The sequence below is a fragment of the Carcharodon carcharias genome, chromosome 19 (assembly GCF_017639515.1).
Source record: "Carcharodon carcharias isolate sCarCar2 chromosome 19, sCarCar2.pri, whole genome shotgun sequence".
Classification (NCBI taxonomy): domain Eukaryota; kingdom Metazoa; phylum Chordata; class Chondrichthyes; order Lamniformes; family Lamnidae; genus Carcharodon; species Carcharodon carcharias.
The window spans coordinates 84,014,970-84,027,315 of record NC_054485.1 but is presented as its reverse complement, the minus strand read 5'-3'; the positions used below and the strand labels follow the sequence as shown (position 1 = coordinate 84,027,315).

The 12,346-nt window shown below is 49.9% G+C and overlaps 1 protein-coding gene across 2 annotated transcripts; it reads right to left on the bottom strand.

Moving 5' to 3' along the window:
• Positions 1-1,553: 1,553 nt before the first annotated feature.
• On the bottom strand, positions 1,554-11,445 carry LOC121291654 (zinc-binding protein A33-like). Of its 2 annotated transcripts, XM_041213135.1 has the most exons (6): positions 10,639-11,445; positions 8,851-8,946; positions 7,541-7,774; positions 3,616-3,638; positions 3,230-3,345; positions 1,554-2,377 (listed from the first exon to the last, which is right to left on the bottom strand). In XM_041213135.1, the coding sequence occupies exons 1-6, from the start codon at positions 10,855-10,857 to the stop codon at positions 1,833-1,835; spliced, it is 1,233 nt and encodes a 410-aa protein (XP_041069069.1). In that variant the 5' UTR covers positions 10,858-11,445; the 3' UTR covers positions 1,554-1,832. The 2 variants fall into 2 exon arrangements, with proteins under 2 accessions (XP_041069069.1, XP_041069070.1); XM_041213136.1 differs by lacking the exon at positions 8,851-8,946.
• Between the last annotated feature and the right edge of the window lie 901 nt (positions 11,446-12,346).

Here is a 12,346-nt window from a genome sequence, read left to right as displayed (position 1 = left end):
TCATGTGTCAGCTGTGGCTCAGTGAGCAGCACTCTCACCTCTGAGGCAGAAGGTTGTGGGTGCAAGTTGGGTTCCAGGCACAAAAGTCAATGCTGACACTCTCAGTGAGGTACTGAGGAAGTGCTACACAGTCATAGGTGCTGTTATCTCAGGTGAGGTGTTGAAATGAGGTCCCATCTCTCAGACGGGCACAAAAAGCACCATGAGCTATTTTGAAGAAGAACAGGGAAGTCCTCTCTGGTGCCCTGGTCAATAGTGTCCCTCAATCAGCATCACAAAAAAAAAGCAGATATCTGGTCATTACTGTGCTGCTGCTCATGGGCTCTTACTGTGCGCAAATTGAAAGTTGGGTTGACGACCTTGCAACAGTGACTACACTTTAAGGGAGGACTTCATTGGCTGTGAAAACACTTTTGACTATCGCAAAAGGCTCTGTATCAATGTCGTTGTTTAATCAACATCACTAAAGCTGAAACAGATGCTCACCATGCTGTTTGTGCGATCTTCCTGTGCACAAATTGGTTGCCCTATTTCCTACTTTGCAACGGTGACACCATTTAAAAAAATTCATTCACAGGATGTGGGCTCACTGGCTGGGCCAGCATTTATTGCTCATCCCTAATTGCCCTTGAGAAGGTGGTGGTGAGCTGCCTTCCTGAACCACTGCAGTCCTTGTGGTGTAGGTACACCCACAGTGCTATTAGAGAGGGAATTCCAGGATTTTGACCCAGCGACAGTGAAGGAACGACGATATATTTCCAGGATGATGAATTAGTTGGGGGCGAACTTCCAGGTGGTGGTGTTCCCATCTATCTGCTGTCCTTGTCCTTCTAGGTTGTAGTGGTCATGGGTTTGGAAGGTGCTGTCTAAGGAGCCTTGGTGAATTCCTGCAGTGCATCTTGTAGATGGTACATACTGCTGCTACTGTGCGTCAGTGGTGGAGGGAGTGAATGTTTGTGGATGGAGTGCCAATCAAGTGGGCTGCTTTGTCCTGGATGGCGTCAAGCTTATTGAGAGTTGTGGGAGCTGCATTCATCCAGGCAAGTGGAGAGTATTCAATCACACTCCTGACTTGTGCATTGTCATTGGTGGACAGGCTTTGGTAAGTCAGGAGGTAAGTTATTCTCCGCACGATCCCTAGCCTTTGACCTGCTCTTGTAGCCATAGTATCTATATGGCTGGTTCAGTTCAGTTTCTGGTAACATCCAGGATGTTCATAGTGGGGGATTCAGCGATGTTAATGCTTTTGAATGTCAAGATGCGATGGTTGGATTCTCTGTTGTTGGGGATGGTCATTGCCTGGCACTTGTGTGGCACGAATGTTACTTGCCACTTGTCAGCCCAAGCCTGGATATTGTCTTGATCTTGCTGCATTTGGACATAGATTGCTTCAGTATCTGAGGAGTCGCAAATGGTGTTGAACATTGTGCAATCATCAGAAAAGATCCCTACTTCTGACCTTATACTGAAAGGAAGGTCATTTATGAAGCAGCTGAAGATGGTTGGGCCGAGGACACTACCCTGAGGAACTCCTGCAGTGATGTCCTGGAGCTGAGATGATTGACCTCCAACAACCACAACCATCTTCCTTTGTGCAATGGAGAGTTTTCCCCCTCATTCCCATTGACTCCAGTTTTGCTAGGGCTCCTTGGTGCCACACTCGGTCAAATGTGGCCATGAGGTCAAGGGCAGTCCCTCTCGCTTCACATTACATTGGCACTTTGGGATGTCTGGAGGTGTTAGAAGATGTGTAAACACAAATCCCTTTCCTTCCCATGGTAGACACCTCAGCAACCCATCATGACCAAACACGCGCCCAGGCCAGCCCTGGCCTATAGCTTGAGCTGATAGACTGTGACTGGGGCCGAATTCCTCCGTCCATCCCTCAGTCCCGGGCTGAAGAATGGATAAAGTTTCTCGGTGAACATGGCAGAGAACGTGTAGAGGTGGGACATCCGGTCGGCGTCGTAGAAAGACACCTGCCCTCCCTCGTAGTCCAGGTAAACTCCGACCTTGCCGGGGTCGGAGGTCGGGGCCAGCCGGGTGGGGGGCGAGGTCAGGGCCCGGTAGTTGCTGCCGTTCCTCAGCCACACAGCCCAGTAGCCATCCTGCGGGGACAGGGTGATGTCCCCCTTCCGCTCGGCCGACTCCCTCGCCACCCCCACCACCCACTCCGTCTTACCCCGCACTTCCACCTCCCAGTAGTGCCTCCCCGCCCTGAATCCCCCAGAGGCCAGGACGCAGGGTGAGGAGTCGAACCTCCGCGGATCATCGGTGACCTCCTGCCATGTCTCGTTGACCCCGGCGCTGGTCATGTCCTGCAGCAGGACAAGCCAGGGGTTGGCGGTGTCTGGGTCAAGGGTCAGCGGTGCTGGGACTGTGACAAAGAAGAGGAAGCCTGTTAGTCAATTGGAAATCATGGTCTTCTGGAGTCAGAGCCTCTCGGAGAACAGGAGCAGGACAGGCCATTCAGCCCTTCGAACCTGCTCCGTTATTCTGTACTTTAGCTCCATATACCTGCCTTGACTTTGTAATCCTCATACCCTAATGTAACAGAATTATCAATTGCCGCTAGACCGGTAACCCAGGGACCCAGGGTTTGAATCCCACCACGGCAGATGGTGAAATTTGAATTCAATAAAAATCTGGAATTAAAAGTCTAATGATGACAATGAAACCATTGGCGACTGTTGTAAAAGCCCATCTGGTTACCCAAAGCCCTTTAGGGAAGGAAATCTGCTGTCCTTACCTGGTCTGGCCCACATGTGACTCTAGACCCACAGCAATGCAGGTGACTCTTAAAATGCCCTCTGAGCAAGGGCAATTAGGGAGGGGCAATAAATGCTGGCTTAGCCGGTGACACCCAAAAAACTGACTTTAGACTTTTTCTATTCACTCCCCAGCTTTTTGAGAGCAACAGTTCCAGACGGATTTATTCTGTCGTATGTTTGTAGACTTAAGTTCTTCCTGCCGTGACCCCTGAATGACACAGCTCTAATTTCTGCCTATGAATAGTAACCAGTCAGAAAAATTTAACTCCCAGAAATTGCCTGGCTGGGAGGGCGGACAGAAAAGTTTCAGACGCGACGAGTCTGGAGTTAAAGGCATAGTGTGGGCAGAATGAATCAGTCCGGTCGGACTTTTATCTCAGGTTGCCAGCGGCTGCAGCATTTTTTTGTTTTTCTCTCTCTCTCTCTCTATCTCTCCCTCTGCCAGTTGAATTGTTTACCTGGACTGATGCTGTTCCTCATCTCCTTCCACACTCGGTACTGGAGGGGCCCTTTAAATAGCCCCAGGCTCAGCTTTGCAGAGACCACGGAGGGGTGTTGAAATTCCTCGTGGGGCCTGTGCACAGTAAGGGTACAGAAGGTGAGTCAGTAACTTGGTGGGGGAGGTGGATTAGAATCAGCAGCGACAGAGCGAGGGGTTGCGAGACCTTTCTCATTCACGTTAAGGCGCGCAGTGATCTATTAGCGACAGGAGAGGAGCGGGGGAGTGGAATCTGTTAAACTAGGGCAGGTGATGGTTCGCCCTTTGAGCGAGTCAGCAGAGGCTCGATGGGCTGATGGGCCTCCTCCTGCGCAGCAATGAACAGATCGCGTACAGGTTGCATACCTCTCTCTCAGCCAATTGATTTCCTGAAAAAAAAAGAGAACAAGAAGTTAGATGTTTATGGAAGTTAAATCATCACTACTCGAGCTTCCCAAACTGTGGGTCGTGACCTGAGATTTTGGGGTCGTGGCCTCTGAGACAGCAATGGCTGCCATGGAGCTTGGAATTAAGCTTGGAGCTTAACAGTGCGAGGTCACTTTTAAACCCTCTTTTTTCTCTATAGGTGGGCGTGGCCTGAAGGACAGATCTTTGAGGGCCAATTGCTGCTGCTAAAAAAAAGCCCATGAAGAGGTAGACGTTTACTTTTTTTCCCCCAAAAGGAGCCCCCTGCAGTTTAAACAATTCCCACCACGGTAAACCCAGCACCCCCATTGGGCCCCTCCCTCCCCCACACAGGAGCTAAAACACAAAAACCCCAGCCCCGGAGCCACATGAGGTCCGAGGCATTAAAATGGGGGTCACGCTGGGAGAAGGTTTGGGAGACTCTGCATCATTAGCTAATGGGCGACGAAAACAGGCAGAACACCATCGCCATGAGGCTCTTTGATTGCAAATCAACTCCTCAAAGTCTCTCAGGCCGAAAAATAAATATGGCAAAGTAAAGCAAAGCTTCATCTGTGATAAGACCTGTGAGGTTTAGCCCTGTCACATTAATATATCCTTTCCCGCTCCTCTTCTTCTTTCTCTCAATGGCATTCACAGCATTGCTTTTTATTGCCCATCCCTAATTGCCCCTTGGGAAGGTGGTAGTGAGCTGCCTCCTTGAACATGTATACATGGGCAGAAAGCTTGAAGACAGCACCAACAGAGCTGTCTGTGCTGTGCTCTGCGCAAAAGCAAAAGTGAAACCAAAACTGGATTGCATGGCGCGTTCCCCTCTTTGTGATGTCATGCTCCTATCCCTTAAAGGCATATTGCAACAGCGGGGATTATAGAGATGGGTGGTGGGGGGGGGTCGAGGCCATGGAGGGATTTGAACACAAGAATGGGGAGTTTTAAACTTCAGTTATTATTTAAACAGGAGCCAATGCGCATCAATAAACACACAGAGTGTTGGGTGAGCAGAACTTAGAGCATGTTTAAGACATGGGTGGCAGACTTTTGGATGGCCTTGAGTTTACAGAGGGTAGAACGGGGTAGGGTATGTTGGAACAGTCGAGTCTAGAGGTAGCAAACGCAAATGATGAAGGTTTCATCAGTAGATGAGTTGAGGCTTCCGTTCTGCCTCCAGCCAGGATCCCCTCTGTGACACTGCCCACAGCCCACTGACACTACCACTGGGATCTTTGGAGGCCTTGATAGGAGTCTTTTCTGGTGCCTGCTCTTAAGGGAGACTAAGTAAGGCTGGTAGACTGGGGTCTGTCATACCGGCGCTCACCTGGGTCGGTGAGGTGGGCCGCGGCATGGAGGCGAAACCCTGGATTAACAAAGCAAAACCTGGCTCAAAGTACGGCTGGCGCAAACACGACCGGCTGAATGGCCTCTTTCTGCACCGTAACTTTTCCATAGCTCTATGGCAAATGGTAGACGACTCGGGCTGCTGCCGAGGCAATGGAAACCAGGTGACAGGGAGGTCAACTTGCTACCATCATACCGGGACGCCAGCCAAGCAGAGGATGATGGGAACTCGAGCGAAAGGCCTCGGGCCCAAGTTTGGGGAATGGCAGATCTTGTGGTGACTGCAAAGTGCCTCGAGAAAGACGGTGCACTTTCATGGAGAATACCGACTGCCAATAATAAGAGATTGAAAACGGGGCTAAAGATGAGGCAGCTTCTCCAGTGGGGATTTAGGAGAAAGCACCAGCTGTTCTAAGCAGAAGGGAATGTGGCAAATGAGATATAAATAGACAGGCGTAGCATGGTACTGAGTAGACAGTGTGTGAGAGAGAGAGAGAGGCTGACAAGGACCCACTCTTCCTGATACAAAGCTAATAGGATCAGGTTGGTTACCCATTTTATACAAGGCCCCTTTGACTATCGATCTCAATCTGTGTCCTATTGAAATTTTATGGGTTGTGTGGCAAATGGGTAAACAATCTGACCGAGTCAAATTCTCACCGGGCAAGTCAGGTTAACAGTGGTCCCAGAGACAGATAAACAGTAGGGCGGCCGGGGTAAGTGGGCGAGGGGTTTTGGGAGAGAACAGAGAGAAGGATAGCAAGGAGGGAGGAAGAGACAGAGAGGAAAACGGGAAAAGAGGGAGTGAGGAGTGAGAGAAGACTCACCGATATTTTTTATTCATTCATGGGATTTGGACCTCGCTAGCTCGGCCAGCATTTATTGCCCATCCCTAATTGCCCTTGAGAAGGTGGTGGTGAGCTGCCTTCTTGAACTGCTGCAGTCCCTGTGGTGTAGTTGCACCCACAGCTCTGGTACTCCCTCCCTAAACCTTTCCGCCTCTCCACCTCACTCCAAGATGTTCCTTACAGCCTGCAGCTACCTCTTTGACCAAGCTTTTGGTGAACTGCCCTAATATCAGTTGCATGGCTCTGTGTTGAATTTTGATTCCTGGGAGGTTCCTTGGGACATTTTACTATATGCTAAAGGCGATAAATTAATGCTGGCTAATTGTTGTTGTAACGAAAAGAGCCTCCCAGCTCCTACAGGACCCCTTTCCCTGTCTCTTCCCTGTTATAGAGATAGCCTGGGATTTTTTAAAAATTTATTTACGGGATGTGGCCGTTGCTGGCTTGGCCAACATTTATTGCCCATTCCTAATTGCCCTTGAGAAGGTGGTGGTGAGCTGCCTTCTTGAGCTGCTGCAGTCCATGTGGTGTAGGTACACCCACTGTGCTGTTAGGGAGGGAGTTCCAGGATTTTGACCCAGCGACAGTGAAGGAACGGTGATATATTTCCAAGTCAGGATGGTGAGTGATTTGGAGGGGAACTTCCAGCTGGTGGTGTTCCCATCTATCTGCTGCCCTTGTCCTTCTAGATGGTGGTGGTCGTGGGTTTGGAAGGTGCTGTCGAAGGAGCCTTGGTGAGTTTCTGCAGTGCATCTTGTAGATGGTACACACTGTGGCTACTGTGCGTCAGTGGTGGAGGGAGTGAATGTTTGTTGATGCGGTGTCAACCAAGTGGGCTGCTTTCCCAGGACGGGGTCCAGCTTCTTAAGTGTTGTGGGAGCTGCGCTCATCCAGGCAAGTGCTGCACGTTAATTTCCATGGATTAATGAGTTCATCTACAGGGGCAAGTTTTCCCCGTGGGGTTCATGACCCCGACCTCAGGCTCAAATGGGGGCTGAGCCGCTCCGCAGTGTGCGCTTGGGGAATGATCACTCACGTGGCCAGAGGATGGGCTCACTATCCAGCCCAGGGTGATGGGCTGGCTCGCAAAGCTGGAGGGCCGTTAGGAGGTCAGCCGCCACTGAAGAAGCAGATGTCAGCCTCTCAAGTTAGGGGAAAGAGTGGGTATCCCAAGATGGAGGTGATCTCTCTCTCCCTCTGTCTCTGTCTCTCTCGCTCTCTCCACCCAACTAATTTTAAAACTTAAGAAAACCCTTAGCACCATTTTGGAAGAGTATCTGCCAGAAAGGCTATGATCTCAGATACCTCTGGGGACCTCAAAGCCAAATGGAGCTTTTCATTCAGCCTCTGTCAGTAGGGCCTCAAAATGAGGCAGGAGCCTAAAAATTCAGCCCCAGGACACTTCTGCAAGCAGCCCAAGTGAGAAAATAATCAAAAGAGTATCAAAAAAAATCGTGTGTATATCGCTCATTTTTGTTTATTGTTCGAAAAGTATTGAGGAACAATCTTCCCCTCACAACCCCAACCTAAGAAAAGCCTGAGTGGGGCTGGGGTAGTTGTTGGTGGTGGGATCCCCTTTAATGAAAGCTCAAGGAAGATGCCTGGCCAGTGTTAGCGCCCCCCGCCCGCCCCCCCAGCCCCCTCCCCCCAACCCAACACCCCCCCCCGCCCCACCCCGCTACCTGTAGGAACTGCAGGCTGTCGCGTTGATTAGCAGTGGCCTGGCAGTATATGATATCCTTCTGGATGGAGATCAGCGCCCGCTGGATACCTCGCAAGTTTTCTTCCAAGGGCTGCAGCAAACCACTTGTGTACTCGGCCAGCTCCTTCTTCAGGCCTTTCTCCCTCTCGTCCAGGAACCGGCGCATTCTCGCAAACTCCTCCGAGACATGGCGTGTCAGACCCTCGATCGTCCCCTTTGGAAGCAAAAGCATGAACTCAGCAACGGAGAGGGTGTGGGAAGCTGGGAGGGGTGGAGTGGCAAGGGATGGCCACAGGTTAAGATGGGCGCGAACATTTCACACCTGGGATTGGGTGGTGTCAAGGGTCAGACACCGATCTTTCACCTCGGGACTGGGTGGCGTCATAGGCCAGACACTGACTTTTCACCTCTGGGACCGGGTGGTGTCTGGATCAGACACTGACCTTTCACATTCTGGTCATAGTTTCAATTGCAAAGCAGACTGGGACAGATGTCTTTTCACGCCTATCCTATTTGAAATAAGCCAGGCAGTCAACCCAGTTCCTAACTAGCTCAGCGTACAAAATTCCTCCACTTCGGGGTTAAGTTGTCAGCCTTGGTCAGAAGGACGAAAAGAGTAGCAGGTGAATTAGTCATGCTAGCGGAAGAAGATGCCTCCTTCTGAGATAGGGGATGGGACAGAGTAGAGAATTGTTGGCCTATGTGAGGGTCAAGCCTGCAGGTTGGAGACAATCTGCTCAAAAACTCCTTCCCGCCTCAGCACCACAGCTACGCTCAGAGTGTTTGCTTGGACAGTGTAGAGGGAGCTTTACTCTGTATCTAACCTGTGCTGTACCTGTCCTGGGAGTGTTTGATGGGGACAGTGTAGAGGGAGCTTTACTCTGTATCTGACCCCGTGCTGTACCTATCCTGAGAGTGTTTGATGGGGACAGTGTAGAAGGAGCTTTACTCTGTATCTAACCCTGTGCTGTACCTGTCCTGAGAGTGTTTGATGGGGACAGTGTAGAAGGAGCTTTACTCTGTATCTAACCCTGTGCTGTACCTATCCTGAGAGTGTTTGATGGGGACAGTGTAGAAGGAGCTTTACTCTGTATCTAACCCCGTGCTGTACCTGTCCTGGGAGTGTTTGATGGGGACAGTGCAGAGGGAGCTTTACTCTGTATCTAACCCATGCTGTACCTGTTGAGAGTGTTTGATAGTTACCTTCCGTGCCCAGCACTAACATCCTTTATTTTGATTAACTCAAAACCCATGTCAACATAATTGGGGGAAACGGTATTAGAAACTCACCTTGAGAGCTGAGATCCTGTGTTCTTGTTTGTACATAATCCCAGTGAACATTGCCTTTCTCTCCTTCAGTGCGTTTAGGGAGGATCTCAGTTCATTCTGGAAACACAGATAAATCTTGTTTTTAACCATGAATGAGGTGTGAGTGATGCTGGCTGGGCCGGCATTTATTGTCCATCCCTAAATGCCCTTGAGAAGGTGGTGGTGAACTGCCTTCTTGAGCCGCTGCAGTCCATGTCGTGTAGGTACACTTGCAATACTGTTAGGGAGGGAGTTCCAGGATTTTGACCCAGCAACAGTGAAGGAACGGTGATATATTTCCAAGTCAGGAAGGTGAAATAAAAGTTTCCTCCAGCTCCCTTGTGTCCCTGACTCTCCCTCAGGTACAGTTCGAACACACGAACAACCAATTAGGAGCAGGAGTAGGCCACTTGGCCCCTCGAGCCTGCTCTGCCATTCAATAAGATTATGGCTGACCTGATTGTAACCCTGACCCCACATTCACACTTACCCCCAATAACCTTTCACTCCCTTACATATCAAGAATCTATCTAGCTCTGCCTTAAAGATATTCAAAGACTGCCTCAACTACCTCTTGAGGAAGAGAGTTCCAAAGTCTCATAACCCTCTGAGAGAAAATCTTTCCTCATCCCTGTCTTAAATGGGCGACCCCCTATTTTTTACAGTGACCCCTTGGTTCTAGATTCTCCCACAAGAGGAAATATCCTCTCCACCCTGTCCAGACCCCTCAGGGTCTTTAGATATTTCAATCAATGGTGTCACTCACCCTCTGGTATCTTGGTCATGTGCCCTCCATGAGCCTTGAGAGTGAACTGTTGCCAAGCTGTTTGACCATGGTTGGCATCACAGATCACAGAGTTGCCCGACCATACCCTGACCTGGGAACTGCCCTGATCATGGGTGCGCTAAAGAGTAAGGGTTACTGGGCAGAGCTGGAGTTAAGATTCCTGACCATTGCATACTTGGCCATTAAGCCACAGATAGGGAAATTCAGCCAATTCAAATTGTGTCTCGAGGGATGGTCAATGGGATTGTGGATCGAGGGATGGTCAATGGGATTGTGGATTGAGGGATGGTCAATGGGATTGTGTATCGAGGGACGGTCAATGGGATTGTGTATCGAGGGACGGTCAATGGGATTGTGTATCGAGGGATGGTCAATGGGACCATTTATTGTGGGAATTCAAGCCCTCTGACTTTTTTACAAAACAAAACTTTCCTGTTCTGTAAAACTGTCAGAGCAAAATAATTTGTGCAGTTCTGGTCACTGCACTCGTAGAATGACTTGATTGCACTAGAGAGGGTACAAGAGGAGGGTTACCCAGGATGTTATGAGCCAAGATTGGATAGGCTGGGTTGTTTTCTTCTGGGATAAAGGAGGCTGAGAGGAGAATTAATTGAAGTTTATAAAATTATGAGAGGTCTAGGTAGCGTGGGAGGGAAGGACCTGTTCCCTTTGTTTGAGTGGTCATTGACCAGGTGACATAGAGTTAACGTGCGAGAGAGGAGGTTCAGAGGGGTGATTAATTCACTGATGGGGCGGTGAGGATCTGGAACTCCTTTCCTGAATGCGGGGGGGAGAGGCAGAAACCCTCATAATATCTAAAACACCCATGGATATGGACTTGAACTGCTAAATCCTAGAGCTGGGAAGCTGGATTAGGCTAGGTGGCTGCTTGTCAGTTAGCAAGGACACAATGGGCTGAATGGCCTCCTTCTGTGCTGTAAATTCCCCCCAGTTGATTCTGTAAAGGCAAGACCAGTGCCTACCTTGTAGATTCGAACGGCCTCACTGATGGGATTAAAGTTGTGATCCCTGTGGGTCTCCGTGTCGATGCAAAGCAGGCACATGGGTGTCTGGTCCACTGTGCAGTACATCTTGAGCGTCTCGCCATGCTCCTCGCAGTAAACCTTCCTCTTCCCTTCCTCCCCCTGCGGGTGCACAGCCTCCATGTCCTTGTCCGACAGGGCAGGTTCTGGCTGTGGCATTCTGAGCGTGGTGGCGTTGGGGTGAGGAGGTTGTGGGGGCTGGGGTGGGGGTGGGGCAGAAAACTCGAAAACCCTTCCCCTATCACCGACACTTCTCTGCTGCTGAGCACTAACCCCGCTTCCCCCACTCCCCACCCACTGGGTGCTTGGCGAGGAAGGGTTTAATGCTGCCCGGAGGCCCTTGGATCCAGACAGACGCAGCAACTAAGTGCTCGGTTCTGCGGAGGTCATGCTGTCTGCAGTGAGCTGAGGTTGGGCACAAGTATTTATAAGCTGGTGACCCGATAGCCTTGTGGCAGCTATCGTCGTCTGTTTGTTGTTACAGTAACCCGACACACTGAGCCACTCGCTTGAGGCCCTCGACTAACATTCAGCACCTTCCTGTTCTCGCTCGGAATGACACCACTGCCTTGGATTTCACCGCCATGGCCAATCTTTTGCAGATTTCCAATTTTTGACACTTCAGCTCTGCTAAGGGACTCTCTGTGAGCTCTGGATTCCTCTTGCTTCCTTGCCTCAGATGCTGAAAAGTGGATTCACAGATGTGTTTTATGAGTGTATTTGACATCCGGGAATACAGTCAACAGCAACCGCCCGTACTTATGTAGTAAAATGAAAGCAAAATACCGCAGTTGCTGGAAATCTGAAACACAGATGAGGCCACAGCTGGAGTACTGTGTGCAGTTCTTGTCACCACATTATAGGAAGGATGTGATTGTACTGGAGGGGTTGCAGAGGAGATTCACCAAGATGTTGCCTGGGATGAAACATTTAAGTTATGAAAAGAGGTTGGATAGACTTGGGTTGTTTTTGTTGGAGCAGAGAAGACTGAGGAGCGACCTGATCGAGGTGTACAAGATTATGAGGGGCATGGACAGGGTGGATAGGGAGTAGCTGTTCCCCTTAGTTGAAGGGTCAGTCACAAGGGAGCACAAGTTCAAGGTGAGGGGAAGGAGGTTTAGTGGGGATGTGAGGAAAAACCTTCTTACCCAGAGGTTGGTGACGGCCTGGAATGCGCTGCCTGGGAGGGTGGTGGAGGTGGGTTGCCTCATATCCTTTAAAAAGTACCTGTATGAACACTTGGCATGTCATAACGTTCAAGGCTATGGGCCAAGTGCTGGTAAATGGGGTTAGGTAAGTAGGTCAGGTGTTTCTCAAGTGTCAGTGCAGACTCGATGGGCTGAAGGGCCTCTTCTGCACTGTGTGATTCTGTGAAAAACAGCAAGTGCTGGGAAAACTCAGCAGGTCTGGCAGCCTCCGTGGAGAGAGGGAAGCAGGAGTTAAAGTTTTGAGCCCGTGAGACTCTTCAGAGTAGAGAAGAAGTTCTGAAGAAGAGTCGAAATGTTAACTGTTTCTCTCTCTCTCTCCGTCTCTAAGCATGCTGCCAGGCCTGCTGAGTTTTTCTGGAATTTTCTGTTTTTTATATTGTATTTACGTAGCACCTTTGACATAATCAGTCATCTCAAAAGCATTTTATAAGCCTCCTCAA